Source organism: Lepidochelys kempii, chromosome 2 (assembly GCF_965140285.1).
Source record: "Lepidochelys kempii isolate rLepKem1 chromosome 2, rLepKem1.hap1, whole genome shotgun sequence".
NCBI classification, from domain to species: domain Eukaryota; kingdom Metazoa; phylum Chordata; order Testudines; family Cheloniidae; genus Lepidochelys; species Lepidochelys kempii.
In genome coordinates, this window is record NC_136381.1 from 63,229,560 (window position 1) to 63,249,719 (window position 20,160).

General features: G+C 43.1%; 1 protein-coding gene across 1 annotated transcript; it reads left to right on the forward strand.

The window, feature by feature from the left end:
• Positions 1-15,138: 15,138 nt before the first annotated feature.
• On the forward strand, positions 15,139-17,198 carry LOC140906106 (uncharacterized). Its single transcript, XM_073329614.2, has 2 exons — positions 15,139-16,069; positions 16,657-17,198. Exons 1-2 carry the CDS (start codon positions 15,493-15,495, stop codon positions 17,196-17,198), a joined length of 1,119 nt encoding a protein of 372 aa, XP_073185715.1. The 5' UTR covers positions 15,139-15,492.
• The last annotated feature ends 2,962 nt before the right edge of the window (positions 17,199-20,160 follow it).

A 20,160-nucleotide genomic window follows, 5' to 3' on the forward strand; every position in this document is an offset into this window, starting at 1 on the left:
GGTGATGGCTAGTGGCGTTCTGTTATTTTCTTTGTTGGGCCTGTCCTGTAGTAGGCGACTTCTGGGTACTCTTTTGGCTCTGTCAATCTGTTTCTTCACTTCAGCAGGTGAGTATTGTAGTTGTAAGAATGCTTGATAGAGATCTTGTAGGTGTTTGTCTGTGTCTGAGGGGTTGGAGCAAATGTGGTTGGATCATAGAGCTTGGCTGTAGACAATGGATCGTGTGGTCTGGATGAAAGCTGGAGGCATGTAGGTAGGAATACCGGTCAGTAGGTTTCCGGTATAGGGTGGTGTTTATGTGACCATAGCTTATTAGCACCACTGTGTCCAGGAAGTGGATCTCTTGTGTGGACTGGACCAGGCTGAGGTTGATGGTGGGATGGAAATTGTTGAAATCATGGTGGAATTCCTCAAGGGCTTCTTTTCCATGGGTCCAGATGATGAAGATGTCATTAAAGTAGCATGAGTAGGGGCATTAGGGGACGAGAGTTGAGGAAGCGTTGTTCTAAGTCAAAAATGTTGGCATACTGTGGGGCCATGCGGGTACCCATAGCAGTGCCACTGATTTGAAGGTATACAAATAGTTATGGGTGAGGACAAAGTCACAAAGTTCAGCCACCAGGTTTGCTGTGACGTTATCAGGGATACTCAAATACTCACCAGCAACCACACAACAGAACCACTAACCCAAGAACCTATCCTTGCAACAAAGCCCGTTGCCAACTGTGTCCACATATCTATTCAGGGGACACCATCATAGGGCCTAATCACATCAGCCACACTATCAGAGGCTCATTCACCTGCACATCCACCAATGTGATATATGCCATCATGTGCCAGCAATGCCCCTCTGCCATGTACATTTGTCAAACTGGACAGTCTCTACGTAAAAGAATAAATGGACACAAATCAGACGTCAAGAATTATAACATTCAAAAACCAGTCGGAGAACACTTCAATCTCTCTGGTCACTTGATTACAGACCTAAAAGTTGCAATTCTTCAACAAAAAAACTTCAAAAACAGACTCCAACGAGAGACTGCTGAATTGGAATTAATTTGCAAACTGGATACAATTAATTTAGGCTTCAATAGAGACTGGGAGTGGATGGGTCATTACACAAAGTAAAACTATTCCCCCCCCCCGCTCCACCCCCCACTGTTCCTCAGGCGTTCTTGTCAACTGCTGGAAATGGCCCACCTTGATTATCACTACAAAAGGTTCCCCTGCTCTCCTGCTGGTATTAGCTCATCTTAAGTGATCACTCTCCTTACAGTGTGTATGGTAACACCCATTGTTTCATGTTCTCTGTGTATATAAATCTCCCCACTGTATTTTCCACTGAATGCATCCCATGAAGTGAGCTATAGCTCACGAAAGCTTATGCTCAAATAAATTTATTAGTCTCTAAGGTGCCACAAGTACTCCTTTTCTTTTTACGAATACAGACTAAAACGGCTGCTACTCTGAAAATAGTGTCACAGTTACCTCCCAGGATGCCTCTCAGGAGGGAGAGAGATGGGTATCTTCACATCAGATTTGATGGCCTGTAGTCTGGTGAGTGTCTTCCCAAAACACACCCAATTATAATTGTTACATAATCCATATTTCTAACTTTAGATACAGAAATGATACATGCATACCGACTGGATAATCACATTAAGTAAATCATCTCAGTTATGTCCTATCCATATCATAAGCATATTTTCATAAAGAATATAGAGTGTAATGTCATAGTGAGATTCTGGAGAACAATATGACTGTTAGAGAAAGGTGCTGGTACACCATACTGCATAATAATGGCCCAGTGTGATTCCTGTTTACAGATTATAAGCAAGTCTCCTCTTAAAGTTTGGTTTGACAAACGAAACAGATTGCACTCTCTAAGTCTCATTATAAGGCATGCTTTTCAGACCGTGAATTGTTCTTGTAGTTTTTTTCCAAATCTTCTGCAGTTTTTGGCATATTTTCTGAAGTGCAGACCCCAGAACTGGTTACAGTATTCCTGTAATGGTCTCCTCAATGCCATATACCTAGGTGTTATCACCTCCTTACTCCTATATGTTATTTTGCATTTACTCATCCAAGCATTATGTTAGGTGTGTGTATGGGGTTTTTTTTGCCACAGCATTGAACTGGGAGCTCCTCTTCAGTTGGTTACATACAATGACCTTAAGTTCTTTAGGGACTTTCCTTTATGGGATACAGTCCCTCGTCCTGTAAATTCAGCCTATATTCTTTGTTCCTAGATGTATTAAAAGGGTATTGTTTAATTGTACTCCCTCTACCAGAAAATCCAGACCAGTCTGTATTAGTGACTTGCCCTCACAATATTTGCAGATGACACAAAGGTAAGTGGGGCAGTACATTGTATAAGGAATTATTTTTATATTTTCTTCCAGATTACTGATAAAAATATTGAGGAGTGTTGGTCTGAGAACTGATCCCTATTCAATCCCCTCTTGTTGATGATTTCCCATTAACAGTTGCATTTTGAGCTCTGTCAGTTAGCCAGTGTAATATGTGTCATAATGATTTTATATCATGCTTATTTTTTAATTGGAGTTTTGTGTGGTATGAAGTAAAATACCTTACAGAAGTCTAAGAATATTATGCAAGAACAGTCATTTTTATTACCCAGATTTATAATCTTGTCAAAGAATGATATTAATTTTTGTGACAAGATCTATTTTTCATGAAACCATGTTGATTTGTATTAATTATATGCCCATTCTTTAATTCTTTGTTATGCTGTTCCATGTTAGCTGTTCCATTATTTTGCCCAGAATTGATATCAGAATAGCCAACCCCTAATTAGCTGGGTTATTGCATTAATCCTTTAAAACATTTAAGTAGTTTAAAATATTCCATTGATTTCAATAGTTACTTAGGATTTACATCAGTGTACTCGAGACCAGAATTTGATTCATTGCTTAGTCTTCCCCCAGACTCAGTAGACCTTTATGCAATAGGAAAGTAACATTTTTGGCAATGGGTAATGAAATGCGGCCTTCCTATCTTCAAATTGGGATTGAATTCTATTTAATTTAGTGAGGTAGTTTGGCTGGTGGATGGGCACTGGACTGGAAGCCAGAAGACATGGGTTCTACTCCCAGCTCTGCCATTGGCTTGCTGGGTGACCTTGAGCCAGTCACTTTAGTTCTATGGCTCAGTTTCCCCATCTGTAACATGGGGATAATGATATTTACCTAATTTGTAACACACATTGAGATACAGTGATGAAAAGAGCTATGTAAAAGGGTGGTAGTGGTATCTACACAAGCCATTAAGCCATTTCCAAACCAGGGGTGGAGTGGGGCAGGATGTGGGAGATGTACTCTTGACATGCATTGACAGCCGTGGGTTGTTTGCCTAAAACAGCATTGGTTCACATTCGGAATATTTACTTTGCAGTCATAAGGGTTGGAGAGCTGGTTGCAATTTTCTTTACTTCTGTGAAAAATTTTGGGGGAAAAACCAAAACACTGTTTTTTTTAACACTATTTGGAAGTTCTGAGAAGTTTACAAATCCTCACCATGTAAATATCAGGAACAAAACAATCATTACAACAGTTATCTTTTGTTTAAAAAAGACATTTATACAGGAACATAGTCATGAGATCTTTCCAGTTAACAGGGTATTGTCTTCTTAGAGTGAGAATCATTAGGACACCTATCTTGTTTCTAGTGGTTTTATTAAATTGAGTGAAATCTCCTTATGTATATATTTAACAGACCCGCTACATCTATCAAGTGTCAATATTTAAAAAACGAACAAACAAAAACAAAAACCCCACCACCCTGAACAAGTACGCTGGTTTTTTGCAGGTGAATGTACTTTCTGAGTATTGAATAAAAGGTGACCAAATATCTAACTATCACTCTGTCCTCTGTCTATTTTTCTAAGTATGTAATTGGTGTGTTAAGTTTTCCATAACCACAACCTCCCATATTTTTTTGAACCATTCCTCAATGGTTGGGCCATTTTTCTTTTCCCAGTGAGAGGCTGCCAACAGCTGAGCAGCTAGTAGCAGATGAGAGATGAGTTCTTCATTTCCTTTTGGGTGACCATTTCCACTAGAAAGCCCCAGGAGGATTACCAAAGGATCATTTGGTAATAAATATCCAATAATTTGTGATACGTGGTTACAGATAGCATTCCAATACTCTCTAATGACTGGACATGTCCACCATATATGCATAATATCTCCCTTTTCACGACAATTTCTCCAGCATTTACCCCCATTCATTCCATATATATTTTTGACTATGCGGTGTGGTATCATTGAAACAGTATCTAAAATAAATTTTCTTTTATTGTGCTACAAACAGAGTTGCTGGTCTTCTTTTCCAGACCAAACCCCTCTGGGGTAACAGAGTTGCTGGTCTTCTTTTCCAGACCAAACCCCTCTGGGGTAATTTGTCTATCCACATCCTTTTCCCAGCATGTCCAATGTGAACACTGTTTTGTTAGGAAAGCTGTCTGAAAAGATTGAGATAAATTAGTTATGTTTTAGTTTTCTAGTTCAGGAGTTCCCAAAGGTGTGCCGTGACACAATCCTGGGTGATACGCTGGCACAGCTGCATTCTCCAGTCAAACTCTTAGTAAAACTTTAATTCCTCATGACTTGTGCAATCTAAGTAAAAGCTATATAAATACAATGTTCTGAGCTGTATATGTTGGACAGAGTATAGAAAAACACTTTATTTTATTGATTTAAAAAAAAAGCTGCAATATGTCAAGTTTAATTCTTGCAAGTACAATGATGCATTTGACTGCAAGGTAACCTAGCAACGTATGTCATTTACAACTGTAAAAAACGGCAAGCAGTATTTCAATCTGATATGAATCGATTTATTTTTTGAAAGTGAGAAGGGTGCACTGCTGGAGACGATAATGAAAGTCCAGGATCATCTACTGCTACACAAAATGAGCCAGCCACAAAAATAAAGAAACTGGTAAGAAAATACGATGACATATACTTGAAGTTTGGAGTCTCCTTTACCAGATCGGATGAGTACCTGTTGCCTCAGTGTATCATGATATAATGTATTATTATTATTTTTTTTTACAATATTTGATTCTTTTCTAATTAGTAGAGTGGGGTTGAATCTTTGCTTACACCGCACAGAAATTCAGATTTCACACTTAAAAAAACCTGAGAATGAAATATAATGTTCAAAGTTTTAAAATCAACAAATAACACAATTTTTTAAAACAATTTTATTCACATTTTTTGTGTTGTTGTTTGTTCTATTTTATACAGTGTACTTTGTGTTTTCCCTGTTTAGATGCCACATTTTTTTTAAAGGGTAGTTTTACTAAAACGGTTTGGTTTCAAAGATCTTGAAGCATTTCTTTGAGTGCATATTGCTAGGGATTTCTATCATTCCAGTTGTTTACATGAAAATGAAAAGGAAACATGTACATTATTTATTTACAGTGTTATAGTTTATATGGATATCATTAACATTTTTCCTCAAGAAGTGTTAATGGTGAGTTGCAGTCCTTATTGCAGCGGCACAGGTGGGCCCCAGAGAAAAAGGTTTGGGAACCCCTGTCCTAATGGACCAGATGCCATTGCTTCTATTAAAGTTACCTTTCTGTATACAACAGGTTTTCTAGGAAGTGGAGAAACATAGTGTCTGACTTGAAAGTACTGGTACCAGGGGAGAGTGGACCAGTTAAAGTTAGTTTTGATCTCTAAATAAATTAGAAATCTTTCTTCACTAAGAACACAAGAAAGGCCATTCTGGGTCAAACCAAAGGTCCATCCAGCCCAGTATCCTGTCTGCTGACAGTGGTTAATGCCAGGTGCCCCAGAGGGAGTGAACCTAACAGGTGATGATCTAGTGATCTCTCTCTTGCCATCCATCTCCACTGTCTGACAAACAGGGGCTTGGGACACCATTCCTTACCCAACCTGGCTAATAGTCATTAATGGACTTAACCTCCATGAATTTATCTAGTTTTCTTTTTTAAACCCTGTTATAGTCCTAACCTTCACAACCTCCCCAGGCAAGGAGCTCCAGAGGTTGGCTGTGCGCTGAGTGAAGAAGAACTTCCTTTTATTTGTTTTAAACCTGCTGCCCATTAATTTCATTTGGTGGCCCCTAGTTCTTATATTATAGGAACAAGTAAATAACTTTTCCTTATTCACTTTCTCCACACCACTCATGATTTTATATACCTCTATCATATCCCCCCTTAGTCTCCTTTTTTCCAAGCTGAAAAGTCCTAGCCTCTTTAATCTCTCCTCGTATGGGACCTGTTCCAACCCCCTAATCATTTTAATTGCCCTTCTCTGAACCTTTTCTAATACCAGTACTGTATATCTTTTTTGAGATGAGGAGACCACATCTGTATGCAGTATTCAAGATGTGGGTGTATCATGGATTTATATAAGGGCAATAAGATATTCTCTGTCTTATTCTCTATCCCTTTTTAAATGATTCCTAACATCCTGTTTGCTTTTTTGACTGCCACTGCGTGGACGTCTTCAGAGAACTATCCACGATGACTCCAAGATAGCTGTCCAATTGTGTGTATTCCTTAGCTCTCCCAATCTTTGAAGCTCTCTGATTTGTGATGTGGATTAAGATCTGGATTATTTGCAGTGGGCATCATTGGTGATGGAAAAGAACTGATCTTATCTCTTCTCTGTACGTTTGGGATAGAACTAGTCTTTGATAAAGGATGTTTGATAACGTATATTTCTAGTGAAGTTTTTTTTTATAAATCCATGGTAGCCTAATGATGTTTACACTGTCACAATTTTCTTCTTCAATAAAGACCCAGTGTTTGGCTGGATGAGAGTGTTCCCAATCGCTACTGCTTTGAGCTGGCTGGCTGGATAGTACCATAGAATATTTGGAACAGCTACTCCACCCTTCTTAATGGGTCTGTACAAAGTAACTGGTCTCTCTCTCCATCTTTTCTTGTTCCATATAAACTCTAACGACATCCTCTGTATTCCTGCTAGGGTTTTATTTCAAAATCCTTCTGTGATTATCCCAGATAAGGAAGGTATCCTTGGCAGAATATTCATTTTGACTGCGGCTATTCTTCCCCACCAAGAGATTGCATATTTCTCCAGGTCCTTTTTCATTTGCTGAAGTAGTGGTTTGAGAATTAAATCACAGAACTCTTCTAGGGTTGTTTGAGATTTGAATTCCTGTGTATCTTATGGGTTTCAGAGTAGCAGCCATGTTAGTCTGTATTTGCAAAAAGAAAAGGAGTACTTGTGGCACCTTAGAGACTAAATTTATTTGAGCATAAGTTTTCGTGAGCTACAGCTCACTTCACCGGATAGAATTTGTTGTCCATTTGTACCTGAATGTTTTCTGGATCAGTGACTTTTGCGAGTCTGGCAAATATATAGCTAACATTTCAGAATTGGCATCATTTACTTAAAATCCAGATGCTTTCCCAAAGTTCTGGATGTCTTTAGAAACTGCTTTTAGGTAAATGTTTGGTTTAGATAAAAATATTACATCCTCTGCATATAGTGCTGTTTTTCATGTGTTCCTACAAGTTTTATTTCTGTGATGGATCCATTGGTCCTTATCCTCTGTGTAGGAGACCATGGACATCCCTGGTTAGTCCCTCTATGTAATTCAAAAAGGGGAGATTTAACTCCATTAATCACACAGCTTTTTTTTTGGATCATGTAAAGGACAGTTATCCATTTAAGGAACTGGGAGCCAAAGTCCTATATGGTACAGGACTTGAAACAGAAGGTTCTACTAAAGTTCTGTTAAAGGTTTCCTCTGCATCTAGTGATAACAAGAGAATTGGATCTTTTTTTGAACTTGCATTATGGATGATTCCAAGTACTCTCCAAATATTATCTGACATTTGTCTATCCTTAATGAATCCAGTTTGATCTGGATTCATATAAGCCGAGAGCATAGACTGCAATCGGCTACCTAGTATTTTTGCTAAAATCTTAGTCATCATTCAACAAAAATGGGCCTTTGGGAATGGCAAAATATAAGGCCACTTCCATCTTTTGGGAGAACAACCATAGTAGCTTCCTTCATAGGTTGTGGAAGTTCCTTCCCTAACAGCATGGCATTAGGGTGATCACCCATCTTTAATTGAGTGGGACAGTCCCAAAATATACATTTCAAGTCCCGGTCCCAGGCTGAATGACTCCGGGATAGCATTTGTCCTGGAATCTCTGCAGTCCAAGGCACAGGGGTGGTACCAGCCTCTTCCCAGTGGTGGTGGTGGTGGTGGGGCCTAGCCCCCACTTGCCACAAGGGCCTGCCCCCTGCTCCTCCTCTTCCCCCTGAAGCCCTGCCCCTGGCTACGCCAGAAGCTGGAGATGGGCAGTATTAAGAGCCACCCAGAGAGCCCAGGCTGCTGTGGGGATACCCAGAGTCCTGGACCCTCCACTTGCCCTGGGCAGTGTGCCCCAGGGTGGGGACATGGGTTGGGGGCTACTTTTGGGCAGTGCAGGTGGAGGGTCTGGAGTTCTTTGAAAGGCTCAGGCTCCCTGAGAGGCAGGGCCTCAGGGAGAAGAGGAGGAGCAGGGGTGTGGGACCATACATGTTGGGCGGGACTCCTGTATGTTGTCCCTTTTTGCATTTCGAAAAGGTGGTCACCCTAAATGGCATTGAAGGTACCTCTCAAAGGACCCACTAATATATTCTTAAATAGTTCATAAAATTCAGCTGGAGTTTTAACCACTTTTCATACTTGCCTCTTGGATTTATTCTTGTGTTTTTGTTTCTTTATCAATTTTGCTTATCTTTGGCAAGCCTGCTACTTCCAGATATTTGTGAATAATTTCAGTGTTTGGAGTATCTGAGGTATAGAGATTTTTATAAGTAGCAGCACATATTTAATATTTTCCTGATTGTTCTTAATTGGTGGAATAATACATTGATCTTGAATCCCTTTTGGCTTTTGAGCCCTAGCCTATCACTTTTATTTCCTTTTTTCACAAAACACCTGCTTTGTATAACGAAGGGCTTTTTTAGTGATATCACTTATCAACATACTTAACTTCTCCTCTAATATTAGTTAGTTGTTGTAATGGTATTTCTGAACCTGTGTTTTTTGTTAATGTCTTGTAACCTTTTTAGCTCCTGTTCTAATTTCTATTTTTTTCTTGAGCTCTTTCTTATTTCAGTTGAGAGGCTCTGCTAATCATCTGACCCCTAAATACTGCTTTATCTGCCGCCCAGAGATGGCCTCTTTTTATATTGTCTGTATCATTTAATTGGAAATATTGAACAACATTCCCTTTAATTGCTGCCACCCGATCTTTGTCTTGGAGAAGGAAGCAGTTAATTTTCCAATAAAGTGATCTTCGGGACCCAGCCCAGCTATCAGATATTACTTCCACTGGTACATGATCTGACCATGTTATGTTCTAGTTTCTGCCGAACTTGTGCAGAAATGTGTAATCTCTTTCCCCTGGGTACAATTCACTCCAGCAATGTGAAGGATTGAATAATTGGCACTGAGAAGTCAATGCTGTACCTGCTTTTTTATTAGATCTGTCCCAGTGAGGAGTCGGTGTGCAATTGAAGTCCTTCAAGTATAATTTTCCCCTTCCTCAAAGTGTTGCAGTGTTTTTAAAGAAGTCTGTAGTGAGGGGGCATGGCCTCCGTCCCAGCCGGATGGAGGGACAGCTGCGACCGCCCCTTGGTGGGCAGAGCCAGGAGACCCACACCCGCCCCGCTGGAAGCAGAGGGGTGGGACAGGAACCAGAAGTGTAAGAGGAAGGCCCTCCAGCTCAGCTGGAGAGGAGCTTCTGGAGGAGGAGGAAGTATCTCACCTGCTGCTGGAGCTCGAACCCGAGAGCAACTGCTGCAGTGCCTGAGATGTGGAAGAACTGCCAGAGCTACCAGTCACCAGACACCAAGGAGTTGCTGGGGCTGCCGTTAGCTGTTTATCCCAATGAGATGGATGATGAACCAGGGACCCAGGTAACCCCCCTTGAACGGGAGTGTAGGAAGTAGCCCAGGGGAGCTGAATATAGATTGGCTGTGTTGCTGACTGACAGCCGGCCAGCGTGTTGCAGCCAGATTTCCCCACTGACCCATGCAGTGGAGTTGGGTGAGCCCTCATCCCCCTACCCCTGTCACTTCACCCCTGGGGTGGCAGTGGCAGCCACCCCACCATAGGCCAAGAGGACTGCGTTTGTTGGTGGTCCACCAGAGCCAGGACCCCCAACTGTTTGCTGTGTTGCCCTGTCTAAGGGCCTAGGTTTATAGACTTTGCTGTCCTGCCCTGTCTGAGGAATCCGGGTGTATGGACTCTTTATTGCTCTGTCCTGACTCCAGGCCAGAGCCTCCTGACTTTGCTGCCTGGCCTGCTTGAGGGCCTGGGCTTGAAGACTTTACTGCTGTCCTGGCTACAGGCCAGAGCCTCTTAATTGCATACTGCCTCGCTCTGCCTGAGGGCTGGGACTTACAGACATTACTTCTCTACCCCGCTGAGTGGCAGAGACCCCTGTGCTAAATCTCCCTGAACTATGCCCTCCCTGAGGCCTTGTAGTGAGGGGAAGTGGACTCCCTCCCAGAAGGATGGAGGGACAGCTGTGACCACCTTACGAAGTCCTTACATAAAGTTTTTTGGTTTGGAGATACACTGAGCCCACCGTTGTTAATAACCCAGTGGTTGTGGCCTTTAACAATATAAATCATCCCTCCTTGTCCTTAGATTATCTTTAATCTGAAGAAGGACATATTTAGCAAATATTTTGCCCACTCCTCTTTTCTTTAACTGAAGCAGAATACGTCTGTTAACGAGTTATCTTTCATGCCCATAATTTGTCCGATGTGAAAAATAGTTTCTTGAAGTAGAATAACTGAGAGTGGTTTTTTTTTAAATTCTACCAGGGCTTTTTTCCTTTTGATGACCTCATTTAGCCCTTTGACGGTCAAAGATGTTATTTGAAAAGAAGAGACACTGAGAGTAACTATTTATTTAGCTTATTGGAAAAACCTGAAATGATTGTGATTCTTTAGCTGTTTGACATATACCCTTGTGTTGCCAATTTCTCTCATTTCTAATTACATTGCATTCACTGTTTGGTGCCTGAATATACCTTGGTTTCTGTTTTTGTAAACTTCCATATCCACTTCTTGATTAATCCCCCCCCCCCACCTCTCCAGTTCCTTCCCCTTTTCTGCATTCCCCTTACTCTAAATCCACAAATGAAATACCAACATAATTTGTAAAACAGTCCCCAAACGACTTTGCTTTGCTGAATCTTAAACCCTTGTTTTCTCCCCATAAGCACTTGGACTGTTTCTCTTGCACTTCAAAGAAGGTACATTCTCCACCTATGGGACTGTGACCCTCGCCCCTTAGGGATAGATTGCCATCTGATCATTTGAGTTACTGGGGAGGGGTGGAAATTACCCACAACTCCTAAAGGTTCCTTCCCTTCCCCGCTCTATTTTCTCCAATCTCCTCCAGCCTTGAAATCCCCCCTCTTATTATTCTTTATTTACTGTATGTTTTAAAATACAGGGCACATTGATCACCCCAGTTGATCATCCCAATTAAAGTAAACTTCATACTATTTTCTGTATAACATTACAGTTACTGTTCAGCTGTTCATTCCTGGTGACTCCAAGAAGTCCCCTCTTATTAGTTTTTGGATTACTGGTCAGGTTTCTGAGTTCTCTAGTTCAGCTTCAGCGTCTACCATTGCCAGTATGGTGTTTAGAGTCTTTTGTCTTTTTTTCCCCCTGCATATCACCATTTGCCAAGAGTTTTTCAACAGCTTTTCTATAGTTGCTATCTCTGGAGAGTTGTAATATATAGTCCTGAATTGAGTGCAGGGGATTGGACTAGAAGACTTCTTGAGGTCCCTTCCAGTCCTACGATTTCTATGATTCTTATGTTCTATTTTGAATTCTGTCCTCCACAGTACTTGCAACTCTTCCCATGTGCTTGTCACCTGCAAACTTTACAAACATATTCTCCACTCCATTATCCAAGTCATTAATGAAAATATTAAATAGTACTCCTGCAGGTAGTAATCTCATCTAGACCACATTTCCCTAGTTTGTTTATGAGGATATCATGTGGGACTGTGTCAAAAACCTTACTGAAATCAAGGTGAATCATATCTATTGCTTCTTCTCCTATGCCCCAAGCTAGTAACCCGGTCAAAGCAGGAAATTAAATTGGCTTGGCATGATTTGTTCCTGACAGTTACTTATAACTTTAGTGTCCTCTATGTGCTTGCAAATTGTTTGATAATTTGTTCCAGTTTCTTTTCAGGAACTGAAGTTTGGCTGACTGGTGTATAATTTCTAGGCACCCCTTTCCCCCACTTTTTTAAAGAGAGAAAAACATAGTACCTTTCTCCAGTCCTCGGGCACCTCACCTGTTCCCATGAGTTCTTGAAGGTAATTGCTAATGGTTCCAAGATTGCTTCAGCTAGTTTCTTAAGTACCCTGGAGTGAATTTCATGAGGCCTTGCTAACTTGAATACATGTAAATTATTGAAATATTATTGATCCTGGTCTTTCCCTATTCTGGCTTGTTTTCCTTATCCCTTATTTTTAATATTTTGTTAAACATCTAGTCACAATTAGTCTTCACTAAAAAAAGTTGAAGCAAAATAGGCATTAAATACCCTAGCCTTCTTGATGTCATCTGTTGTTATCTCTCCTTCCCTGCTAAGTAGTAGACCTACACTTTCCTTCATCTTTCTCTTGCTCCTACTGTATTTATAGACCCTCTTCTTATTCCTTTTTATGTTTGTGGCATTTTCCCCCTGCTTTATTTATTAGTATCTATCATCCCATGCATTTATAGGGAACTAATCACATGATACCTTAGCACAATTAATATTGGACCAACTAAAATTTTCAAACAAAAGAAGAAGATACACCATATAAAGCATGAAGAAAGATTTGACAAGTCAGCTCAGAGCCTGGAATTTATATTTCACATTCCTTTGAAATACTGGGCAAAGAAATGCATGTTGCATCTCTCATTCTAAATTTGGATAGCTTCAATCTTATATGTGTTCCATCTGGGAGAAAATGCCAGCAGTGTGGTCCTGTTAACACTGACACTCACTTCATTGTTTAGGGCCCAATGCTTGAAAAAGGGAGGGTGATAACTCTCCTCTGGTCCTGGAGCTCTTGCTGTTACACCCCAGATAGGGGAGCAGAGTTTGAAGATTGGTATTGGTATTTTTGCATTGTTGTTTTGTTAAATCCAACCCATAGTTTACATTTAAAAATAATTCAGAGTGGTAGGCTACAGGATTTTAACCTTTCATTAGTGTAGAAAGATTTTCCTTTCCTTTTTTTTCTAATGTCCTTTTAAGTGTCGCACAAAACAGTCTCCCAGCCCATTAGCTGCTGTTTAATACACAGTATTTCTAGTGTGCTTTGATTTCACTCCTCCACCATGAGAGGAATATTAAATGTGTCTCAGAAAAAACATTAGGATTATTACCTTCAGCTCACTTTGGGTAGATTCAAAGGTCAGAATGGACCACTGCAATCATCTGACCTGCTGTATAACAAAGCTAAATTTCTGCCATCTTGTGGTACCAAAGTTTACTGCAGCTAGGCAGCACAGTCCCTAGTGGTCGTGATGATTAGCCTGCATTTACATCAGGCAGTAAAATGTACACATAGTAGGATGACCAGTCCAAATAATTCCTCTTTGAGCTAGAGCATCCTTTTTTTTTTTTATAAACCATTTTTGATTTAAAAATTGCTAGAGATGGAGAATCATTTTGGGGAAGTTCAGTGGCCTGCATTGTACAGGAGGCCAGACTAGATGATCACAATGGTCCCTTCTGGCCTTAGAATCTATGAATACAGGGATATCTGGATAATATTTAATGGCCTGCAATACATGGGAGGTCAGACTAGATGATCTAATGGTCCCTTCTGGCTTTAGGTTCTCTGAAACTGAGTCCTCCACAATTATTGGTAGTTTTTTTTCCCCCAGTGGTTAATTACACTCACATTTAAAAATGTATGCTTTATTTCCAGTCTGAATTTGTCTAGCTTCAACTTCCAACCACTGTGTCTGCTAGATAGAAGAGCCCATTGTCAAATACAGAAGAACCTCACAATCACAAACACCTCTGGAACGAAGGTTGATTGTAACTCTGAACAAAACTCTATGGTTGTTCTTTCAAAAGTTTACAACTGAATATTGACTTAATACAGTTTTGAAACGTCACTATGCAGAAGAAAAATGCTGCTTTTAACCATCTTAATTTAAATGAAACAAACACAGAAACAAAAAGAAAAGGAGTACTTGTGGCACCTTAGAGACTAACCAATTTATTTGAGCATGAGCTTTCGTGAGCTACAGCTCATTTCATGGCTGTTACTCTGAAACACAGAAACAGTTTCCTCACTTCGTCAAATCTTTTTTAAAAACGTTCCCTTTATTTTTTTAGTAGTTTATATTTAACACAGTACTGTACAGTATTTGCTTTTTTTGGGGGGGGGTGTCTCTGCTGCTGCCTGATTTAGCACTTCCATTTCCAGGGAGGTGTGTGATTGACAAGTCAGTTTGTAACTCTGGTGTTTGTAACTCTGAGGTTCTACTGTATGTGTTTAAGGGTAACCAATATACAGCATGGCATTTGTGACTGTTTGAGTGGCAGAAGTTTTCATTGTGTACACTGCTCCTGGATACCTAGAATAAGCACCAAACACAACTGGTATGTTTGGTTTGCTCTTTTCTGCCAATACACAAATGCTCTGAGGCCTAGAGATAGCGAGCAGCTAGATGCTAGTATACCAAGGCAGCGATATTTGGAGGTATCAAAGCAAATACGTCTGAAATTACAGAAGAACCAGTGTTCAAAGGTGCCAAAGCTCAGAGGTGGCAAAGTGCTGGCTGAACAGTCGCTCCTGTGCGTAAGCATCAGCATCTCTGAGCTTCAAGCCCCCTCCCTGTTCTGAGGAAGTGTCATGTCATTTCCTCTGACTTGTATTGAACAGAAGAAATGTCCATGTCTCTCTACCTTGTTTTTTTGTGGTTGCAGAGTTGCTATCTATTGCCCAGGTACTGTGGGTTAAGATATTTGTAAGGCAGCATCTGAATATAGCCTGCAGTTTGGCCAGCAAAGAAGCCCTGTAAGGAGGAGACAGGGACCACGTACTAGAGATCTGAGACTAGGCCCTGGTCTACACTAGGACTTTAGGTCGAATTTAGCAACGTTAAATCGATTTAAACCTGCACCCGTCCACACAGTGAAGCCCTTTATTTCGACTTAAAGGGCTCTTAAAATCGATTTCCTTACTCCACCCCTGACAAGTGGATTAGCGCTTAAATCGACGTTCCCAGCTCGAATTTGGGGTACTGTGGACACAATTTGATGGTATTGGCCTCCGGGAGCTATCCCAGAGTGCTCCATTCTGACCGCTCTGGACAGCACTCTCAACTCAGATGCACTGGCCAGGTAGACAGGAAAAGAACCGCGAACTTTTGAATCTCATTTCCTGTTTGGCCACCGTGGCAAGCTGCAGGTGACCATGCAGAGCTCATCAGCACAGGTGACCATGATGGAGTCCCAGAATCGCAAAAGAGCTCCAGCATGGACCGAACGGGAGGTACGGGATCTGATCGCTGTTTGGGGAGAGGAATCCGTGCTATCAGAACTCCGTTCCAGTTTTCGAAATGCCAAAACCTTTGTGAAAATCTCCCAGGGCATGAAGGACAGAGGCCATAACAGGGACCCGAAGCAGTGCCGCGTGAAACTGAAGGAGCTGAGGCAAGCCTACCAGAAAACCAGAGAGGCGAACAGCCGCTCTGGGTCAGAGCCCCAAACATGCCGCTTCTATGATGAGCTGCATGCCATTTTAGGGGGTTCAGCCACCACTACCCCAGCCGTGTTGTTTGACTCCTTCAATGGAGATGGAGGCAATACGGAAGCAGGTTTTGGGGACGAAGAAGATGAGGAGGAGGTTGTAGATAGCTCACAGCAAGCAAGCGGAGAAACCGGTTTTCCCGACAGCCAGGAACTGTTTCTCACCCTAGACCTGGAGCCAGTACCCCCCGAACCCACCCAAGGCTGCCTCCTGGACCCAGCAGGCGGAGAAGGGACCTCTGGTGAGAGTACCTTTTAAAATGCTATACATGGTTTAAAAGCAAGCATGTGAAAGGATTACTTTGCCCTGGCATTTGCGGTTCTCCTAGATGTAGTCCTAAAGCCTTTGCAAAAGGTTTCTGGGGAGGGCAGCCCTATTTCGTCCTTCATGGTAGGACACTTTATCACTCCAGGCCAGTAACACATACTCGGGAATCACTGTAGAACAAAGCATTGCAGTGTATGTTTGCTGGCATTCAACCAAAATCCGTTCTTTCTCTCTCTGTGTTATCCTCAGGAGAGTGAGATATAATTCATGGTCACCTGGTTGAAATAGGGTGCTTTTCTTCAGGGACACTCAGTATAGCCCATTCCTGCTGGGCTGTTTGCCTGTGGCTGAACAGAAATGTTCCCCGCTGTTAGCCACAGGGAGGGGGGAAGGTTGAGGGGGTAGTCACGCGGTGGGAGGAGGCAAAATGCGACCTTGTAACGAAAGCACATGTGCTATGTATGTAATGTTAACAGCAAGGTTTACCCTGAAAGAGTGTAGCCACTGTTTTATAAAATGTGTCTTTTTAAATACCGCTGTCCCTTTTTTTTTCTCCACCAGCTGCATGTGTTTCAATGATCACAGGATCTTCTCCTTCCCAGAGGCTAGTGAAGCTTAGAAAGAAAAAAAAACGCACTCGCGATGAAATGTTCTCCGAGCTCATGCTGTCCTCCCACACTGACAGAGCACAGACGAATGCGTGGAGGCAAATAATGTCAGAGTGCAGGAAAGCACAAAATGACCGGGAGGAGAGGTGGCGGGCTGAAGAGAGTAAGTGGCGGGCTGAAGAGAGTAAGTGGCGGGCTGAAGACAGGGCTGAAGCTCAAATGTGGCGGCAGCGTGATGAGAGGAGGCAGGATTCAATGCTGAGGCTGCTGCAGGACCAAACCAGAATGCTCCAGTGTATGGTTGAGCTGCAGCAAAGGCAGCTGGAGCACAGACTGCCACTGCTGCCCCTCTGTAACCAACCGCCCTCCTCCCCAAGTTCCATAGCCTCCACACCCAGACGCCCAAGAACGCGGTGGGGGGGCCTCCGGCCAACCAGCCACTCCACAACAGAGGATTGCCCAAAAAAAAGAAGGCTGTCATTCAATAAATTTTAAAGTTGTAAACTTTTAAAGAGCTGTGCTTAAAGTGCTGTGTGGCATTTTCCTTCCCTCCTCCACCACCCCTCCTGGGATACCTTGGTAGTCATCTCCCTATTTGTGTGATGAATGAATAACGAATGCATGACTGTGAAGCAGCAATGACTTTATTGCCTCTGCAAGCGGTGATTAAAGGGAGGAGGGGAGGGTGGTTAGCTTACAGGGAAGTAGAGTGAACCAAGGGGCGGGGGGTTTCATCAAGGAGAAACAAACAGAACTTTCACACTGTAGCCTGGCCAGTCATGAAACTGGTTTTCAAAGCTTCTCTGATGCGTACCGCACCCTCCTGTGCTCTTCTAACCGCCCTGGTGTCTGGCTGCGCGTAACCAGCAGCTAGGCGATTTGCCTCAACCTCCCACCCCGCCATAAACGTCTCCCCCTTACTCTCACAGATATTGTGGAGCACACAGCAAGCAGTAATAACAGTGGGAATATTGGTTTAGCTGAGGTCTAAGCGAGTCAGTAAACTGCGCCAGCGCGCCTTTAAACGTCCAAATGCACATTCTACCACCATTCTGCACTTGCTCAGCCTGTAGTTGAACAGCTCCTGACCACTGTCCAGGCTGCCTGTGTACGGCTTCATGAGCCATGGCATTAAGGGGTAGGCTGGGTCCCCAAGGATACATATAGGCATTTCAACATCCCCAACAGTTATTTTCTGGTCTGGGAAGAAAGTCCCTTCCTGCAGCTTTTGAAACAGACCAGAGTTCCTGAAGATGCGAGCGTCATGCACCTTTCCCGGCCATCCCACGCTGATGTTGGTGAAACGTCCCTTGTGATCCACCAGAGCTTGCAGCACTATCGAAAAGTACCCCTTGCGGTTTATGTACTCGCCGGCTTGGTGCTCTGGTGCCAAGATAGGGATATGGGTTCCGTCTATAGCCCCACCACAGTTAGGGAATCCCATTGCAGCAAAGCCATCCCCTATGACCTGCACATTTCCCAGGGTCACTACCCTTGATATCAGCAGATCTTTGATTGCGTGAGCTACTTGCATCACAGCAGCCCCCACAGTAGATTTGCCCACTCCAAATTGATTCCCAACTGACCGGTAGCTGTCTGGCGTTGCAAGCTTCCACAGGGCTATCGCCACTCGCTTCTCAACTGTGAGGGCTGCTCTCATCCTGGTATTCATGCGCTTCAGGGCAGGGGAAAGCAAGTCACAAAGTTCCATGAAAGTGCCCTTACGCATGCGAAAGTTTCGCAGCCACTGGGAATCGTCCCAGACCTGCAACACTATGCGATCCCACCAGTCTGTGCTTGTTTCCCGAGCCCAGAATCGGCGTTCCACAGCATGAACCTGCCCCATTAGCACCATGATGCATGCATTGGCAGGGCCCATGCTTTCAGAGAAATCTGTGTCCATGTCCTGATCACTCACGGGACCGCGCTGACATCGCCTCCTCACCCGGTATCGCGTTGCCATGTTCTGGTGCTGCATATACTGCTGGATAATGTGTGTGGTGGTTGATGTGCTCCTAATTGCCAAAATGAGCTCAGTGGCCTCCATGCTTGCCTTGGTATGGTGTCCGCACAGAAAAAAGGCGCGGAACGATTGTCTGCCGTTGCTCTGACGGAGGGAGGGGCGACTGACGACACGGCTTACAGGGTTGGCTTCAGGGAGCTAAAATCAACAAAGGGTGTGCCTGTACATCAAGGAGTATTTCAGGCAGGACTGCACGGAGGGTTCCAATAAGAAATGGTGCACCAAAGTTATCGTTGTTATTGGAACAAGGAGGTTAGCCTGGCCTCTGATTGATACATGGCTAGATTAACCTCGCTGCGCCTTCTCTGTGACTGACTGCAGTGTGATCTAGACAGGGGAGGAGGAAAATGAGTACAAAACAAATCTGGTCTATTTCTTGTTCTGACCCACTCCATCTATCCTTTACATCTTTGGCTGGCAGCAGACAAAAAAGGCGCGAAATGATTGTCTGCCCTTGCTTTCACGGGGGGAGGGAGGGTGGGAACGGGGTCCTGACGATATGTACCCAGAACCACCCGCGACAATGTTTTAGCCCCATCAGGCATTGGGATATCAACCCAGAATTCCAATGGGCAGCGGAGACTGCGGGAACTGTGGGATAGCTACTCACAGTGCAACGCTCCAGAAGTCGACGCTTGCCTCGGTACTGTGGAAGCGCTCCGCCGAGTTAATGCACTTAATGCACTTAGAGCATTTTCTGTGGGGACACACACACTCGAATATATAAAACCGATTTCAAAAAAACCGACTTCTATAAATTCGACCTAATTTCGTAGTGTAGACATACCCTAGGTAAAGGACCATTGTTGCTGGTGCCCACTCCTGTGATGATGATCTGCATTGCTGCTCTCCTCTTCCGTTGGCAAAAAGCTGGAAGCTTTGGGACCCAATATTTCCCATCGCCTTGGGATGTGAGGGGAAATGTGCCTTAAAACGCCTCGGGGTGAAATCACTCAGTGATTTGGAGGCAGAAAATTCCTGGCAGGGTTCTGTGCCAGTCACATACGCGCACCACAGGAAGCCTGTCAATTGTAGGGCTTTGCAGGCAGGCACCGGGGGAACAGAGTTCAGACTCATGACAGTCTGATGCTGAACTGACAGCTCTGAAAGAGACACACGGAGTAATTGTTGGGTTCAAATATCAATAGAAGTAAGTAGGAAAAAATGACCTAAGGCTGAGTGTGACACCAACTGCCATATAGAGCACAGCATCAACTTTCCTAAAAACTTTTTTAAATTGACAGAATTTGAGGCAGATAAATATGATTCCTGAGGGTAAACCCCAGGGAAATCTGAGTTCATCAGCTCTAGGCTGATCTGAAATGACAGCCGAAGGAGCAGCAGTTACTGGGTGCTCTGCTACAGGGAGGGTGGGAAAGAAATTGACAGCCAGCGGGCTGCTGCCACCCATTCAACAGGGGCACAGCTACCTGC